This window comes from Fundulus heteroclitus, chromosome 11 (genome assembly GCF_011125445.2).
Source record: "Fundulus heteroclitus isolate FHET01 chromosome 11, MU-UCD_Fhet_4.1, whole genome shotgun sequence".
NCBI lineage: Eukaryota > Metazoa > Chordata > Actinopteri > Cyprinodontiformes > Fundulidae > Fundulus > Fundulus heteroclitus.
The window spans coordinates 11,771,352-11,790,629 of record NC_046371.1 but is presented as its reverse complement, the minus strand read 5'-3'; the positions used below and the strand labels follow the sequence as shown (position 1 = coordinate 11,790,629).

At 39.2% G+C, this 19,278-nt stretch overlaps 1 protein-coding gene across 2 annotated transcripts in view; it reads right to left on the bottom strand.

The window, feature by feature from the left end:
• The window catches only part of jakmip2 (janus kinase and microtubule interacting protein 2), a 51,612-nt gene that overhangs the window by 6,604 nt on the left and 25,730 nt on the right, over window positions 1-19,278 (bottom strand). For both annotated transcript variants that reach the window (XM_036142867.1, XM_012853020.3), the window contains exons 7-22: window positions 18,504-18,650; window positions 18,277-18,417; window positions 15,551-15,607; window positions 15,220-15,342; window positions 14,975-15,103; window positions 12,629-12,712; window positions 10,793-10,855; window positions 10,538-10,636; window positions 6,091-6,192; window positions 5,937-5,990; window positions 5,787-5,852; window positions 5,612-5,680; window positions 5,162-5,239; window positions 3,076-3,126; window positions 2,490-2,642; window positions 2,309-2,374 (exon numbers count right to left, since the gene is read on the bottom strand). In XM_036142867.1, the coding sequence (XP_035998760.1) occupies window positions 2,309-2,374; window positions 2,490-2,642; window positions 3,076-3,126; window positions 5,162-5,239; window positions 5,612-5,680; window positions 5,787-5,852; window positions 5,937-5,990; window positions 6,091-6,192; window positions 10,538-10,636; window positions 10,793-10,855; window positions 12,629-12,712; window positions 14,975-15,103; window positions 15,220-15,342; window positions 15,551-15,607; window positions 18,277-18,417; window positions 18,504-18,650 (1,482 nt within the window). The remainder of the gene's footprint in view (window positions 1-2,308; window positions 2,375-2,489; window positions 2,643-3,075; window positions 3,127-5,161; window positions 5,240-5,611; window positions 5,681-5,786; window positions 5,853-5,936; window positions 5,991-6,090; window positions 6,193-10,537; window positions 10,637-10,792; window positions 10,856-12,628; window positions 12,713-14,974; window positions 15,104-15,219; window positions 15,343-15,550; window positions 15,608-18,276; window positions 18,418-18,503; window positions 18,651-19,278) is intronic.

The following is a 19,278-nucleotide window of genomic DNA, read 5'->3' as shown; positions in this document are numbered from 1 at the left end:
ATTTTAGCAATTCAATTCTAAAAGTCAAACCCGTCTATGAATCCTTAATTTTAAGGTCATTTTGATGATTACAGCTCACAGCTAATGACAGCAGAAAATCCAGTTTCTCAGGAAATAAAAATATTATGTCAGACCAATTAAAAAAATAATATTTAATGCACAAATATTGGGTTATCGCCTACACAACCATGGGGGGGTCTGCTGAGGTGACAGCTGCCCAGCAGACAGCTTATCATACCCACCACCAGGAGGAGTGTCAAGGAAGCTCGCTGTTCCGAGGGCTATTTCCTGTCATGTTTATTGAGAGTTAAGTGGGAGGAAAAAGCGTGGTTGACAAAATGCTCACAAGCAACAGGGAAAATCATGGGCTTGAAAGGATTGGGAAGCAAAGCTCATTCAAGAATTTGGGACAGGTTAATTAATCCGTGTATCCATGACAGGGACTCCAACTGTAGGCGACCTTGTGATATGCCAGTCCTGACTTTTACCGGGACTGAAAAACCAAAGTCCTTTTTTCAAATGAAAGTAAATGTTGCATTTCCTTTGGAAATCAATGTCTCTGATTTTTCAGTCATTGGTAATCTGGGAGGCCAAAAGTACCGACAGCTGGTTTAATGGCCACTCTGCTTGATTAACCAGCAGAGTTACCATGGTGAAATTTCTTGTTGGCCACTCTGGCTAAGAGTACACATAGTAAAGACAACCAAACAAACAGGCAGTGAACAAGGGTTACAGTGTTTATATTATATATATATATATATATATATATATATATATATATATATATATATATATATAGCATTCAAAAGATAAAAAAAATAAAAAGGATGACCATTTAAAAGTTTGTAGGAACTAGTTGTCCTTCATGAGTCACAGATAACAAATAACGAGGTAGTGAGGCGCTTTTGTGCAATGAGGATTTGAGGCTTCATTTACATAAATATGGATTTAAATATTGTGAGATAAGTGTGCAGGTAGGCAATAACATTAAAGTGATTGTAGTGTATGATGGGCTAGTAACAGTGGGGGGTGATTTTAAAGTGTTGGACTGCAGTCTCCCATCAGGGGGCGATTGCCCTCACAGCTCTTGGTTCATTGGGTGGGAGGAAGGACACCCTGCATAGGTCTATCACAGGGAGACACAGAGACATACAGGGCAGACAACCATACACACACGAATGTTTTTGGACTGTTGGAGGAAGCAGATGTACCTAGGGATAACCCATACAGATGCAAACTTCTTGCAGATAGACCCCAGGCCAGAATTGGAACCCAGGGCTTTCTTGCTTTTGTCCAACAGTGCTAAAAACCTGCAGCCCACCAGCAAACTTGCTTTACCTAAATGTCTATTGTGGATCGAGGGGGCATTGTCAAGAGGAAGATGAGAGACATCTGAGCCAACCATGCAGATGACCTGAAGGCTGCTGATACAGTAACCCGGGCTTCCCTTACACCTCAGCATAGCCACAGGCGAACAACTACATCCATGCTCCACTGAACCAGTGCAGAAGTTTCTAAAAGAGTCCTTACCAGATAAACTACATGGACATATTTTTCAGTAGCCCAACGTGTTTTATGTAATATTTTAATTTCCAAAGGAATGCAATTCATTTTTTTTATTATTTGCTGTGGGCAATAATCATTATCAGTTAGAAATGCTTGAAATATGGGGCACAGTCTTGGCACAGTGACGCCCGACCTGTGTATCTTTGCCACTTGCCCTCCCCCTCTCTCTCAACCCCATGTCCTGTCTGTCCACTTTCAAATGATTGCCACAAAAATAATTACTAACAATATAATGCTTGAAATATATCACTATGTGGGATTGTTGAACTGAATAAAAGAATAGTTTTTATCATATCTAACTTACTGAGATGCACTTGTAAAACAAACTATGGTTTAAAGGACTGGAATCAGTGACAAGTGGAGACGTTTCAATTGATGTCTGCAGGAGGAACAAGTTGCAAACAGATGTATAATTTAAGTGGCTTGAATGCATACCATGCACTGCATAAGAAAACATCAGAAGCCAGACATTTTGATTTCCGATTAATAATAGCCTGTCTAACATGCAGTCACAAGATCTGGCAGCAATTCAAAGGAACAGTCATTTCAGAAGGGTGCTATCTCCATCTTCACCACTAGATGTCAATATTTGTTGCATATTTCAGCTTTGAGTGTGACTGCCTCAAAAAAAAAGAGCTTAAACGACTCATCTTGGGAACTTTCAGAGACAGCTAGTGATGTTCTAAGCAACATCATTACATATTTACTGTATTTAGACACCAGAGCATAAAGCAGAACTTACCTTTTCCTCCAGATCTTTAATCTGCCTTCTCTGGATTTCTGTCTTGTCCTCAAGATCCCGAATTCTCTGTGAATGTTTAGACAGAGCAAACATACAAATAAAAACCAACGACCTAGGAAACCCTCTGCTTTCCGATTTTCTCCATAACATCATCCAATGGCTGGCATAAATCTAGAGGAACCTGGTGGGCCTGGTGCAGCAGCTCCATCCTCTCCTGGAGGATCTGGCAGTCGTACTCTCGACTCTTCCTCAGCATCTGCCTCCTCAGCTTCTCCACCGCCATTCTCAGCTCGTCCTTCTGGAGCTCATTCAGAGGCTCGCCATACTTTATCACCTGGTGGAAAGGCGACAACAGACATCAAAAGGATCGCGACGGGCTGAAGAGCACCGTTGTTTGCCTTGAATAAGGTCCGTTTCAATTAAAAGGGGGCTTCGAGGAATCACAAGATTCCGAGAACATTGGTGAGCCTTGCAGGGCTATTGCCTCTCTGACATATAATTGCTGTACTATTAATTGAAGTGAGTCAATGTTTCCACAATGATGACATTTATTTTCAAGGAACTGTGCAAGAAGACCATTTCAAATAGCTTCAATTTTGCACGCCGAGAAGAGAGGGATGATTGCAAGCATGTGTTCAGAATCAAATTAGTGATCGTTTTTAGTGATGCATGCCTTGACATTTTCTTGGCTTTATACTTTTTTTTTCTTTTCTTTTTTTTTTTAACAAATCATGAGGATGTGATGCAGAATAAAATGTTAAAATAACCTTGTCCTGCTTCAGGGCGTTGTAAAGCGTTGCTTCCAACTCCTGGATTTGCTGTTGAGAAGGGAGAACATGTCAACTGTTATGTGTTTACTCATAGGAACACAGATAAAAGGCAAACACGGCCGAAACTTCTTCCTTCACTTAACAAGAGCCATGGCTCGTTCATAAAAAAGCTCTAAAACTCAAGGGACAATCCAGGGTTGTGTCCACACAGAACCAACAGTTTAGCTGGAAGATGATTTTTAATGGATCTTTAGATTTTGTTTGTTACAAGCAGCTTGTCACAAAGATAATTTTTCCCCTAATTTCTCGGCTTCACGCATAATTGTACTTTAATCCAGAGAAGCTGCTAGTTAAAAATCTGAAACATTCCAGATGACGTGTCTCTCGGGTGCTGTGTTGCATATTTCCCTATTTTTTCCTTTTGCAGATAATTGGTTAAACATGCCTGATAATTCCTCCCTTTTTCAACACTCCTCCGTTTTTCTCTTTTTTTAGGTATCTGCTAGAAATCATGGTGTGATAAGGTTTTCAACATAATCAGCCTCTAGACATGAAAACGGGCTCAGAGCTCTGCTTTGCTGTGTTTCAGTATCAGAATCAGATATACTTTAATAATTTCTTCTATTTCTTTGATTTGCTTGCAGTGACCTTTTTTCTTTTTAAAGCACCATGAAACAGCATATACTGTGAATTGTATTCAATTTGTTTAGATTAACTTGAATTTGACACTTTTTTTCCATGTTCATATTTCATACTTTCGCAGATTCTATTTAGCGCATTGCTCAGTCCATATTTTGGCTTATTATGAATTTTGCTGCAGATATTCCTGTTGTTGTCAGACTTTATATACAAAACTTGCAAACACCAAAGAAAGGAGGGAATGAAATGAGGAAAGGCCACACTATACTAGGGAATACATATTGTGATACCATAGGGGAATATTGAAATTATAACTCTGACTGAATCACACGTTTAACCTTGCTTCTCTTTCTTGTCTTCATAAAAATGGCTGCAAAATCCATGTTTTGAGCTTTAGTGTCTTAATCGCGTAGATCTACATCAGGTGTAGGCACAAAAAAAATTGCAAATCCATCCAGCTTGCCAAAAATAGCATTTTTAAGGAAGAAGTGAATGCATAGCAACCGGATGTGAAATTTTTGTAGCATCCAAAAAGTCCTTTGTGATTATGATATTGCACATATTGACACTGCAATGGCATATTTTGCAGCTAAAGAAGAAAGGATGGAAAGATGGATACCAAAGCACAAATAGAGGATGCATGTAAGATTGAAGCAATAGAACATTTAGGAAATAGGGCAAGGTAGATCTGCTAATAAACATATTTTTCCATTCTCCGTTCCACTTTTTTTTCCAATTCAGCCAGACCTGAAAGGCAAACTAATCTCCAAATTGTTCCATGCAGTGGATAATCCCTGTGTCGTGATCAACTGAAAATGGGCGAAACAAAATGATCTGAAAAAACAGAGAAAACTTTGTTCAAACTGGGGGAGGTTTAGATTGAAGCTACTTTAAGATAGCCTCGTGAGACCATCCTGATCTCGCGAGCTTTCAAGGTTTCACTCGCAGATCAGTCTGGCTACTCTCCGTTAAAGAAAATTTGGAGCCGTTCACCAAACGAACGTCCAATCAGCGTTGGCTTTGAGGCGGGTTGAGGTGTGACGCAACGGGAAGCGCGTCAGTTCAGGCTAAACAACATGGCGGCTTCAGCCGATGAAACTAGCGTTAGCGTGGCTATCGAGCAAGTTTTATCGGAATTACAGAGTATTTCTTTGCTGAGCTAACGAGCCTTTACCTGCAGCAGCAAGAGTAGCTTGGCTTGTGGTTGTGTTTTCGTCGTCGCGACGACGAATCTGATTGGTTCATTTGGCCCGTCTATCACCAACATAGGCCTATCAGCTAACCAGTATTTTCGCCCCTTCCCAAAATTACTTCAACGGAAGGTTTCCAGATGGATATGCGGAGCAAATCTATCTGGCGGAGTCAGGTAAACTTTAAGAGGTTTGCAAGAATGTCTGTCTGCCTGCATGTCGTTTAAAACCTAAAAGCAGCAAAGTACATTTACCGAGTAGGCCTGGTCCAGGGCCTGCTTTCTGTAGTCCAGCTCCTCTTCCAGGTATCCTTTCTGTTTACAGAACATCTCCTGCACACACATAGAAGATTGCTTGTTCAACTGAAATTGCAATACAAGCTTTTATTTTTTTAAAGGGCCAGTCATGCCATTTGTTTGTGTACTATGAGGGAAAAATGTTAAATACAGGAAAAATTAATTTTATATAAGTCTAAAAATCAATGACTAAGAAAATATTTGAAACTGCTTTAAATACGTGCTTATCTCGCAGGATTAAATAATGCTGAATCACATCAGTGTAGGTTACAAGTAGACATGTTTAACTTTTTTGCAAATTTTGTGATAATATTAAACTTTATCGAGTTTGTAAGAATGTAAAAAGATATTAGTGGTATAAAGTAGCCTAACTTTTTTTTTCCTTTTCAGCTGTTTCCTATGACCCACCATTTCTATCTCCAGGTCCATCATCTTTTGATGCAGCGCCGCCTCCGTCCCTTCTATCTGCTGGATCCACTAGAGGGCGACATTCAGCCAAACTTAAGTCAGTCCAACACAAAACACTGCATGTAATGCTAGTTGCTTCTCAATCAGGATAAAGATACGTTGTTTTTTTTTTCACCTTTTCTGCCAGTGACAAAACAGTGCTAGCCTGAATTATTGCCACTTGCTCCTCATTCCTCAAGTTCTGCGCATAAAAAAAGGAAAAGATGGTGATAATGGGCTTGCGTTAGCATTGCATGCTTAACAACTTGAATTACATAGGAATTACCCCGTTGTCTCCAAGGATATCTAGTAGCTTGATTAAATCTGGTATGCACACATCCTGTGAAGAAAAGCAGAATCAGTCACAGGAATGCAAACCTGTGTGTAATTTATTTCAAAATCTATAATTTCTGGTCACACAAGTTCTTTTTAGCACGCACCTTGACCCCTTCCTTCATACAGTATATCTGCAGCGCACTGACTCCCTCAGAGAACGGATGCATCCTCAAATGGTTAAAAGGTGGAGATTTCCTTTCACGCTCCTACAACAGAAACACACATTTCAATATAAACTCTAATCGTATTTTGTCGTATTTTCTCACAGTACAACCCCAAGCTTTAATACATTTGAACGTAATGTGACAGACATTAGAGAATAATTGTAAAGAGGAAGGAAAAGGATTACATTTTGTTAACAGTGAAAAATCTGAATAGTGTGGCATGCATTTGTGTTCCACCACAGCGAATCAACAAATACAGCTGCAAGTCTTTGAGGCGGCCTCCCCCGGCCTTGCATGTTTTGTGTATTTAGCCCAGTCTTTGCAAAGTAACTAAAGATAAGTTAGACTGGAGTTAAAATGTTGCCACAGATTCTCTGGATTTAGGTCTGTTCTTTGACTGGGCCATTCTAAGACATGGATATGCTTTAATCTTAACCATCCCAATGTAACTCTGACAAATGTTTTAAGGTTGTTGTCCAGCTGGAATGTAAAACTCTCCCACTAGTTTCGGGTTTACTTCCAGGACTGCCCTGTATGTTCCATTGCCTTACCTGCTCTTCCTGTACGTGCCGGAATTGCAAACTGCCGTTTGGTTGAAAATGTGAAAAAGTCCCAGGATAAGGGTCAGGTGGTCAGTCACCTCCTGCCTTTACCTAAAATGTCATCCATTAACATATATTCTGAGGCAGTGGCCTCGTTTGCATCATATCTTCAGCATAGAGACCAATGTGTTAAAATAGTCATAATGTTTAAACAATAAAAGGGGCATTCCTCAGGGCTCGATACTGGGACCCTTGCTGTTTAGTCTGTTTATAAATGACTTACCTGCTGTCTGCAACTGTGCCAATGCCAACTTTAAGCTGATGAGGCAGTTTTTTACGCGCCTGCAAAGTCACCAGAGCAGGCAGCTAATGTTCTGTCAACATGTATGGCCGAGGTGAGTCAATGGCTCTATCCAAAGAAGTCTGTGCTAAATCTAACCAAAACTGTGTCAATGTGCTTCTCTATAAAAAATTAAATGTAGGACAAGGTTTTCAAATAAATTTGCAAAATCAAAGTGTTCAATCTGTAATCAAATTTAAATACCTCGGGCTGGTCCTTGACCCCTAACTAACGTTTGACAAACATTACAAAAATCTCTAAAACTATACAAAGAAACCTTAATTGCTTCAAATTACTCAGATAATATATCCCAAAACAGGCTGCACTCTTGTACATACATACTATGATAATTTCTCACATATTATACTGCATGACAGCATGGGCTCAGGCCACACCCTCAGCCACAAAGTGCATTGCTTCACTCTACAATGAAACTAAAAAGCCAATCTGTTAACACCACAGTCACATTCTTGAAAAAGTTAAATCTGCTAAGTTTGGAACGCTTTAGCAGGGAATGGAGTTCAGAATTAGCACTAGCTACAAACTCTGTGTGTTCCACATCAGTTGCAACATTGCCGTACTATGTATGAAATGCCTTGTCCCTGTTAAATAAACAAATAAAAATAAATTAAAAAGTAAATAAGAAAAGCGTACCCACGGCATTGTGCCGCTGCCACCATGTGTTAATGTTGTTAAGAGTGTTTATTTTTAGTGTTATATTCTGCCTCAAATAAGTGAGAAAAAAGTTTTTCACACTATTTTATCGATATGCTTTATTTTCGCCATATCGTCCAGCTCTATCCTGTCTGGCAGTGTAGCAATTAAAATTGATGTCTTAATGCCAAAGAGAGCCCAGCAGATTTCACTTTCACAAGTGGAGCATAACTGCTTTCGCTTTAGTGCTCTGCTTTTGTTTTCCAACGTAATATTTCCCTCTGTAATGTTTTTCTGTTCATGTACAGCACTTTCAATCATCTTGTTACTGAAAAGTGCTATATATATAAACTTGCCTTGCCTTAAGATGATGGACTGAACAGTGCTTCGAGAGACATTTGAAGTCTGGGATATCTTTTGATGGCGTAACCTCTCAACAACCTTATCTCTGACCTTCCTGCTGCATTCCTTGATTTTCATGGTCCTGTTTGGTCACTAGTGTTCCCTGACAAGCCTCTCAGATCTTCACGGAACAGCTGGAGAATAAGTTATACCAAAGGGGACTCTATTAACTGATTAGATGATTCCTGGTGGCAATCAGTAGCCATAGATTTTTTTTTCTCCAGGTATCAGACGCTGAATACAAATACACACCACTCTGACCTTTATTTGTATCAGTTTTTTAACTTTATGCCCTACTTTGTGTTAGTCCATAAGATCCCAATGAACTAAATTACTTTAGGATAGCAACATAACAAAATGTGAAAAAGAAGTATGCCATGCTTTGTGTAACCTCTAATAAACACAGACTTCATTTTTATTAGCTTCACCACAGGAAAACAATCTTTATCCCAGTAGTCTTGTAAAACATGTTATTGCTGGCTTAAGCACATGCAAATTGGATTCTTTCCTCCTGCACTCACAGGATGAAAACTTACACCCTCACAAGCTGCTGTCAAAACAAACAAAAATATTTGTGTTTTGTTTTCCTGAATAAAACAAATATAATATTCATACATCCATTGTCTAACACGTCCATCCCTTGTGGGGCCGCGAGGGGTGCTGATGCCTATCTCCAGCTCAAATAAATTTTATTTATAGGAGCGCCCATTCATGAAACATGTCATCTCAAGGCACTTTCCAAAGTCAAAATTCAATCAGATTTTACAGATTGGTCAAAAAGTGTCCTCTCTAAGGAAACCCAGTTGATTGCATCAAGTCTTGACAAGCAGCATTCACTCCTCCTGAAGGAGCGTAGAGCCACAGGGAGAGTCGTCTGCATTGTCCATGGCTTTGCATCAATCCCTCATACTGAGCAAGCATGAAGTGACAGTGGAACGAAAAACTCCCCTTTACCTGGAAGGAAAAACCTCCAGCAGAACCAGAACCAGAACTGAGACGGTCAGAGCGGGGGACCCACTAATTGCAGGACGAGCTCCCTAACCCCTGCGCCACTGACGCCCTCTGTATCAAAGCAACAAAGCTCATATCTGTATTAAACTATTGTTGAACCCCCTTAAAGGAAACCGGAACATCTTTTTTTTCCCCTACTGCTGCTGTTTAACAGGTCAAACTAATCAAAAATCGGTTTGCCCTCCACTAAAGAGGAGCCACTTGAAGATCAAAAATATCAAAATGTAAAATGCAATCATGTGCAGCAGAAAACTGGATGTTAAATACAGTCACAGGACTTCAGAGAACAGCAAAAACAGCAGTCAGACCATGACGGCCTCATTCGCAAAAATCACAGGACCCCCTTCACAAAGCAGCGCAGTATTTTTCTCTGAGTTGTGCTCACATGGGTGGCTCTAAGACAGCCTGAGACTGAAAGATTGATCTAATTTAAGCATGACCCCCCCCCCCCCCCACTCCAGTGTAAAATGCACTTGAGACATGTAACAACACTACGTTTAAGCAAGTGGGGGCAGGCTTTTCACACCCCTGCTTTCTGTTTGCCATCTGGGTTTGAGGCCAGGAGGAGGAGCAGCACATCTAGCCGGGGTCTGGGCTGGCGTTGGGTCTCTGGTGTCAACCGGGACTGGGGCTGGCGTCTCTTGGCAGGGGCTATTTCCTCCTGGGGCGGCTCTGGTTGGCTGGCTCATTTGAATTGTGTTGGCCCCGTCTCTGGATGAATGGGTTCTCCTCACAACCGCTATTGAGCTTTTTTTTTTTTAATGGAGAAACCTTGCCTATACAAGCGCACTCTCACAAACACCAACAGATGTTTGGATTCAGGTGCTTACAGATACGCTTCTATACAGATAAACATTAAAGTTCGCTTTGGCTGCCACTAAATACGTCTTGTATTAAATAATACTGTCAATGATGGTATTTTAGGTGTTGTTATGTACCTGTGATACTTTTTCTGTTTGTTCTGTTGTTCTTTCCATCTCTCTTTCTGCAGGTGTAGAAGCAGACTCCATGGATGTTATCACGTAATCTCTTTTTTTTTTCCTCGACTCTATTTTTGTTTCCTTCTCCCCTCTTAACATTTTGCCTCATCTTTCTCCCCTCCATTTTTTTCCCTTTTTCCTTTCCGTTTCTGTGTCCATTGAATTTGAAATGATCCCAAAATAATGTCCAATAAAGTTTTTTGCATGAGTATCAAGCAGAGCACTAAAGTGAAAGGAATAATGCTCCACTTGTGAAAGTAAATCTGTTGGGCTCTCTTTGGTATTAAGACAGCAATTCTTAATGCTACACTGTCAGACAAGACATGTTAAAAAAAAGGATGTAGGGCTTGTTTATTGGGCAATAAATGCGTGACCGCCTCAGGCTGAACTCTGGCGAATTTTGATCAACCTAGTGTTGGAAAGGTCAAGTGTAATGTGTGAAAAACTAACTGACTCACTTCCAGCTCCAGTATCCTAAACTCCAGCAGCTCATTTTGGTCTCTGGAGTCTTGAAGTTCCTGCTGAAGCCGACTGCATTCCGACTCCAACTTTTCCACCTGAAAAAAAGTAATGTTTATAAATCAAGGACAAGGTAAATTGCAACATTTATCCTCCAATTTCCAATAAAAATTCCAAATTATAAATTAAAAAAATAGCTGGAAGTAAGCGTCAACACCAAAAAACTCGGAAAAGTTCATGTTTGAAAGTCCAACCTTTTCCAGCAACTCCTGGTTCCTTCGTAAGAAGAGCTGCTTCTCCTCCACCCATTTGGAATCCTAAAATGCACAAATATGAAGCCGTTTAAAGGAGGTAAAAACTGCTTTGCAAAGCATTTTGTTCCAGAGATACGTTTTTTATTCAACAGAACAAAAGGTTGAATTCTAAAGCTGAACTGGAAGTTCAATGATGTACAGTGATGAATCTAAAAAGTTCAAAATAAACCTTAAGTACCCAGGATCAAAACTAACAAAATCCCTGCAGCGATTTGTATATTTCTGCGTAAACTTGATGTTTAATTTCACAGAGCTTACTGTATGTTTATTATTCAGGCTTCTGGAACAGATTAGGGTCGTGTTGTTTAACGCCCACCTCTTCTCTGTAGGAATATGACCTGAAGCGCCCTGAAGTTTTTCCATGTCATCTCTTTCATAGCTTCATATCCACATATGGAAATGTGGGATCTGCTGGCATGAAGCTTCTTAGAGAAAATTTGCCGTTTTTCTTTGCTGTCTATTAATGTTTCTTGGAGGTTATAGCTGACTTTGGCTGACAATAAAGAGTCTTTTCAACTGTCTCTGCACTCAAAAGTTCAATAGTTCTGGCCCAGTTACTTTATCACAGTTTGTCACTTTATAACCACAGTTTCAAAGTGAATATCTGGAATTTGAAGAGATAGACCAACGCAAAATACAGAAGTCTTAATGTCTTACAAATGAAGTCATGGATTAGTCCCCTTTACTCTCACAAGCCTAAACAAAATTGAGTTCAACCAAATGCCTTCAGATATGACTTGACCAGTAGAGGCCACCTGTGTATTCGTGAAGGCCTCAGAGGGTAGACAACATGAGAGAACAAATGGCTTCACAAAGACTGGGGAACACAGCAGACGGGTTATGGATAAAGTTGTGGAGAAGTTTAGAGGAGGGTTAGGTTGTAAAATGATATATAATCATTTAAATATCCTTCATAGGCATGCTGAATCCATCATCTGAATGGGAAACTGCAAGTCTACCAAGATATGTCTGTCCAACCTAACTGCAAGAACGAGAAAGGAGATCATTTATCGGAGCAGCAAAGAGGACCATGTTAAATCTGGAGGTTGTAGAGAGCCAAGCCTGCGGCGAGAGAATCTGTTAACAGGACAACTTTTAAAGGCACCGTTCCACCAACCCTACTCGTTGACCCAGCTCCTCCCTACTTTTCCCGTTTATGATTCGAGCGGCCTAGAAACGCCTGGAAGAGGCATAACGCCCACTCTCAAGCTGGTGGCCGGGTGGGAGACACACAATCACATGTAAGGGGAATTTAGACAGACCAATTAACCTAGCAGTCATGTGTTTGGTCTGTGGGAGGAAGCCGGAGGGACCTGGAGAACCCAGGGATGAAAGGCAACAGTGACCCAAGCTGTGCAACTGTGCCACCCATCCCTCAGATACCTTTGTTCTTTATTTGTAGGGAAAAGGGGTGAATAAATAAACATGCCGCACTTTTCAGATTTTCACTGCTTGGATTACCATATACTGTTTTATTTATGCTTAAAAAGTATGCACTACTTTGAGTAGGTCTACAAAACTAATGTCTATATCATTCAGATTAAAGCCCCTGTCTCCAATTTAACAGATGTTTCTTTGCTATATGTGTGGGTTTACATATTTAAAATATAAACAAAAAAACTCAGATGCCTGCCAGGGGAAATTACAGAGTGCTCCACCACATTACCTCTTGGCACCAGACACATAGCTTAAAGTTTGGTATGAAGCAATTTTTCACGTGTATCGGGAAAAGGAGTATTAATCATGTTTGGTTGACATCAATCATGCAATTCTCACCTGTCCCTTCAAGTTCAGTTCCTTTTCCAGGTCCTCTATTTTGCCTTTGTACCGGAGCACGTCTGCCTGCAGTTGCTCGTGAGCCTGAAACATCAGCAAAGCCAAACTTTATTTTTATGTAGCAAATAGCTTTTTCCAATAAAATTGCTCATGTTTAGGGCAATTTATCTTTTACATGAACACTTAGATTAGTGATCATTGCGATTAGAATGTGAAGAAGTCAGGAAAAGAAAACAGAAATCTGTACAGCAGATGAAGAATTCACAGCATTCACAGAAATGTAAGGATTAAAAACCCTTGCCAAGTTCAAGACTAGAATAGCTCAGTTCACTAGTAATACTCCACCTAATAATTATCTAAAATCTTACGTCTCATAAAAAAAGGAGACATCAAAATTGTGATAAGAAATTGCAGACAAGATTATCTTCTCTTCAATTCTGTACTTCCCTGATTCCTTATTAAAACCCCTAATGATTAACCTCTTTTGAAACTAAAGGCTGTTTTATTTCCATATACTCTCCACATTAACATTTAGACTGCAGTCTTTGTTCTTCCTTTAAAAAAGGACATATCATGTTTTTAACTTCTTTTCACATTGAAATCATACAGTTGTGGTCTATATAAAGCAGATCTGCAATGCTTTGGTCTACACAGCACCTGGACGGGCTAAATGTATTTAAGGACTATGATATGATATGTCCCCCTTAAAGTTTCTTAAAGCTGAAAAGAAAGAAGAATCTTCAGGTCTCTAAAAAACAGACTTTGGTTTGTGCTCAAAAAGGCTAAAAGCTTTCATTTAGGGTTGCTGCCATCAGGGAGTCTTCTGTGTTGCACCTGCCTCTGCTCCCAAAACTCTTATAAATATGCCCCGACTGCCTTCACTAACTGATTTTTACATAGCAGCAGTTCCTAGTCTATAATTTCCTACTAAATTCGAAAGCGGTAAAAAAAAAAAAAAAAAAAAAAAAGAGTTTCTGTGCATTTAGCAGTGCATGACCTCAAATTTACAATGAAAGGAGTGCTTTAAGATCACAACTGCTGTGAATCGATGCACTATGACTGGACTATTATACTGAATGACATTCCTCTGTGATATCCTAGTCAGCCGACCACTAGTGTGCACTCAACACAAACTCAACACAAACCCCATCACTGCAATGAAATGTATTTTTTGGTCACTGATGTACTGAAATGTGCTTGCATGACCTCTGTGTTCGACCTTTAGAATAAAATAATATACACTCACGATAAAAAAAGGCCAAATATAATTCAAGAGCATGAACCCTAAAAGAAACATGAGGATATGAATCATATTTTAGCAAAAGTCAGCCTTTACACTGTTTTTCAAGGCGGAAAGGTCATTTTGAATCACACTTTTCTGATAGGAAAAAAATCCTTTTGAATCACTTCCTTGGGTTGCATTTCTCCACACCCACCAAAACAGTCTCTCTATTAAACCCTTCTTGCCCGGAGATTGTGAAACAAGTGGAATGCTGGACTTAAGAGAAGGAACTACCTAAAGCCGATGCAACACAACTAAGACAAATAGCTAGAGCAGGGAAGCAACACTGCAATAACAGACTAAACTTAACTAAAAATAAGTTGATAATTTTCTTGAAATGAGTGTGTTTGTACTTTATTTGAGTAGGTAAATAAGATAATCTGCCAATGGAATAAGGGTTTTGCACTTAAAATTGGAAGAGCTCATCTCCATCAACTTATTTTAAATGCATTATATCTAATTATCTTATTTTAGGGGTAAAATCACTGCTTCCATTGGCAGATAATCTTATTTACCTGCTCAAATCAAGGACAAATACACTAATTTCAAGAAAATTTTACTTATTTTTAGTTCTGTTTTTGCAGTGAACAGCTTGACCACAAAGGTAACTGCGGGTGTTGATTTTCTTTTAATGTTTCCTGATTCCGTATAATGCATTTACTCATTTTGGATGAATTAAATCAATAACCATTCTCTCTAAAATATGTTTAGCCATAATAATTGGCATTGCTGTGACTTATTTTTTTTTGTGTCTGAGCCAAATGAAGGACAGAGTGCAACTTCTGTCCAATTGTGCTTCAGTGATTTAACCTGCCGTCCAGCTGACACGGGTTTCACATTATTTTGTGTAGTGTTAGTTTTAATACCACACAAATATGCTGAGAGGGAACAAACTGCAGACCGACTCATAGTGTTTGAGTCAAGCAACACTCGCTTTGGTTTGATCACCACGTCGCTGTAGTGCCGTTAAAAAAGTGAAACAGTGTTTATGTGGAAAAAAGTGAGACTCACAACAATAATAGACAAGTGGACACAACATGAACATCAGTTGTAGAATACGATACCCTGTTTTCCATTTCAGCATCCAGAATGCCTCCTTTCTGTTCCTGCAGCAGGGCGTAGGCTCGTTGCAGTGCCTGATACTCCCTGGTCAGCTGACGAAAACGTAGCTCTGATTCCTCATTTGCAAGACCCTGGTTTGATACACAGTCGGGAAAAGTCCAAGATTATGACTTCACAGGATTCACAACACGACTTCTGAGGCTGAGGTTTACATGAATTAAAGTACTGCGTAAACAGCAGGTCATACATCGCGCAGGTCTTCATCAGGTGTAGCCGGGGTCCTGTCCATGCGGAATGACGCCACAGAGGACGACTCAGAATCCATTGACTCTTCATCATAGCCAAAGAAGGTGTCTACTACTATGTGCCTCTGGAGAGAAACAAAGTATTGGTATGTTTTTTGCCCAAAAATGTGTGCTTTGTTTTCAGTGTTTCAGAGAATTTACCACGTGTGGTTTGGAACATTTAGTGGAATAAGGTCAATGCATTGTAAAAAAAAAATACTGATATATATATATATTTATTTATTTCTTTAAAAAGAATATTATTTTTTGATTAAAAAACAAATATGTTGCTACCTTCACTGGCCTTGAACTTCTTTTATGCCTCTTTTTTCTCAGCAGTTTTTCCCGATCCTGAAAATGACATAGATGAAAGAACAAATAGTCACACAACGGCAGCCGTAGTCAATTCTTACGTATAGTTTCTCTTCAGATTCCATATGGATTTCTTATTTTCTTCCTCTTTATCCACAGGATTTATTCTTATTTGCACTTCAAAGATGTTTGTTTGTATTCTGTACATCTGCATGAAAACATTTTTTTCCCACAGGAAAATTTTGCAACTAGAATGTAACTCAACTGCTTCAGAATCAAAGTCGAAAGCTGTGCAAAGCTGTCAAAAATTTAATAACTCCAGCTGATCAAACCCATTCATGTATCTCCTGTCATATCACTGACTCACTGACTGAAATAAAAACTAATCAGAGTTAGTGTTTTTTTTTAGCAGACTAGTCCTGTAAAGTAAACATACTTTATTACCCAGCTGTGTACTTGTCACAGTACACTTTGGTTAGAGGAAGACAGAGACACCACTTAAAAGTATGTTTGAATTTTCTTTAATAGTTTAGCTTCTTAGTTATATACTTTTTCTTGTAGTTGGGCCAGATCAGAGAGATTGTATATGATCAGTAAAATGGCAGGAAAGCTTAACTAGAAGATAAGTAATTGTAGGAGGTAGTTTAGTATGTTTAAGGCACATTTCTGTGATTTAAACAATGATTTCATCCCTAAGGGAAAAAAGCTGTGGAGCAGTAGTTTTGTTTCATTTATTCTTTAGTCTGCAAAATCCCTGCACAAGACTGCTTGGCCATCTTTTGAGGCTTCCGTATACATGTTTTATTCTAAAAAAGGGATAAAATAATCTTGTTTGTTTTTAGATGAACCATTATAATGAGTTTGAGTAACAATTTTAAGTGAAATGTTGTGTTTCTTTTCATGTAACATTATATTTCATTTAATATTTTGATAATCCATGCTGATGTTACATTCTCAGATTTAAGAGAATCTGAGAATTAAATACAGTTTAATTAAATATTGGAAGAAAAACTGTGAGAACTTACTGATCACAGTTTGCTCGTAAAACAAGTCAAAGCCTGCAATACATAATATGAACTGGCATGTCTTATCTTGACTACTAGATGAGATAAACTGGTAAGATTTTATAAAGGAAAAAGCAATGACTCCTGAACAGCTCCCAAGAAAAATTTTGATGAGAAAACACAAGATAAAAGATACAAAAAGGCTGTGACCCTTCGATCCCACCACACCTAAACCCTGAAGCAAAACCTGCTGTGAAGCTTTGTTATATATTTCTTTGTGCATTAGGAGAACCGGAGATCATTGCAACGATCTGCCTTTCTGAAAAATTTTGATTTGTCTGTCGTATCCCTTCCCATCTATCTCTATCTAGCCATCCATCTATTTATATTCAGTCCTATTCAATACATAACAATATGTGTTATGTCTGGCAACAATATGTCCATCTTCATAAAAACACAGCTAAGTGAAATACCTTCAGAGGATCTCCTAGATGATGTGAATACAGCACTAAGTACAATCCCTACTGTGACCATCACAGAGACCAGTGAGCTGATATACAGTACAGCACCAGTGATCCTTGAGATGATTGGCAAAGGTAACGTTAAGAGCAACCATAATGGACAATGTCCACCATGGGAGAAAGGATTGCGAGCCAAAATCAAGGCAACACAGAAAGAAGTAAGCCAACTGGCAGAACTCCAGAAGGTTTCATCCAGAAAGGGAATCCCCAAGAAATACTAACAGATGTCCACACCTGAGGCCCGGGAAACTGCCAAACAAAGACTCCAAGCCTTAGCTGCCCGACTTTAGAGGTACACAAAGGGGATATAAGCCAGACGAATACACGGTTCTCCATTGAACCAGCTAAAGTGTACTGCCAAAATGGGAGTCACCTCTTAAGGTGGTGGAGAATGACAGAGCTAAAATCCTGTGGGACTTGCAGATACAAATAAACAAAATGGTAATGGCCAATCAACTGGACATTGTGATCATTGATAAGCAGCAGAGGACAGCCGTTGTGATTGATATGGCCATCCCAACTGATGGAAACATCAGGAAAAAAAGAACACGAGAAGCTGGAGAAATACCAAGGGCTCAGGGAAGAACTAGAAAGAACATGGAAGGTGAAGACAACAGTAGTGCCCGTGGTCAACAAAGCATTCGGGTCAGTAACCCCCACTCTGGAGAATTGGTTCCAACAGATACCTGGAGAAACATCAGACATCTCAGTCCAGAAGAGCACAATCTTATGAACAGCTAAGACCCAAAGGAGAACCCTCAAGCTCCCAGGCCTCTGGTAGAGGACGCGAGCTTTAGAAATGGAGAGCCACCCACCCTGCTCAGGAGTATGAGGGGTGGGTGAGAGAGCAGTTTTTTGTGTTTTTATATATATCCATCCATCCATCCATTTTCTGATCCGCCTTATCCCTCATATATATATATATATATATATATATATATATATATATATATATATATATATATATATATATATATATATACATATACATATACATATATATATATATATATATATATATATATTATATATATATATATATTATATATATATATATATATATATATACAAACAGAGGAGGTCATCACTTTACTAGTAAAAATGACAAAAATGTTCTCCTCTCTCTCACACACACACACACACACATAAATAGTGTGAAAATGTGGCTTTACAACAAACATACTCTTGTTAGTTCATCAATGATGCTCTGTTGCTCCAGCACTTGAAGTTTGAGAAAGGCTATTTCCTGGTCATCATGTGCTTGGTCCAGGTCATTAAGGGACTTCAGCTTCTTCAAAGGAGGGTGAGAACCTATCCTCTCCTTCTGTGAACACACAGCAACATAGGTCCCAATATGTAACAGCCAATCAGCTAACATAAACACTGGGGTGATGATGTGACCCTGCTCACCATTTCATGGTTCTCCTTCGTTAGACTCTTCAGTTTCTCCTCGAGCTTCTGGATGGTCTGAGTCAAGTCGTCATTCCTCTTATTCAGCAGCTTGTTCTTGTCCAGCAGGGGCTTGCACTGTTTTTCGGACTCTCTAACTCGTTTTAGCTGTTAGAACAAAAAAGAAAAAGTACATGTAAATTGTTGACCAAATGAAATGTGGCACTGCAAATTTATTTTAAGTTAAGACTAGATGTTCCCAGTTTTATATTATTTACGATTACCAACGTTTGTTTGATTTGCTGTCTGAAGAAATTTTTAAAAAAAGTCTTGCTCATTATTCTAAGTCAAGAATATTACAATTGCCATTTAAAGTATATGACTTGGATTGAACATTTTTGGTCTCCTTCCACAAGCTTCTCTGAATAGTTTGCTGGGATTTTGGCCCATTCCTCCTGACATGACTGGTGTCACTGAATCAGGTTTGCAGGTTGACTTGCTGACACTTTTTGAACTGCCTACTATTCCATGGGACTGAGATCAGTTATGATGGCCCCCTCCAAAACATTTGTTGTCATTCAGCCATTTGTAACTACTTTGGAAATATGGTTTGGGTTATTGCCCACATGGAAGAGCCCTGAGCTTTAACTTCATGCTTGGTGTCTTGTGATGTTTCCTCAACAGTCCTGCAGAACTTTTTTTTTCTGAAGTGAACCAATTCCCTTGCATACCTATACTTTCATATAATTGCAAGTATTACATCGTAATAATAGAGCGGATGACCGTGAAACGTCCA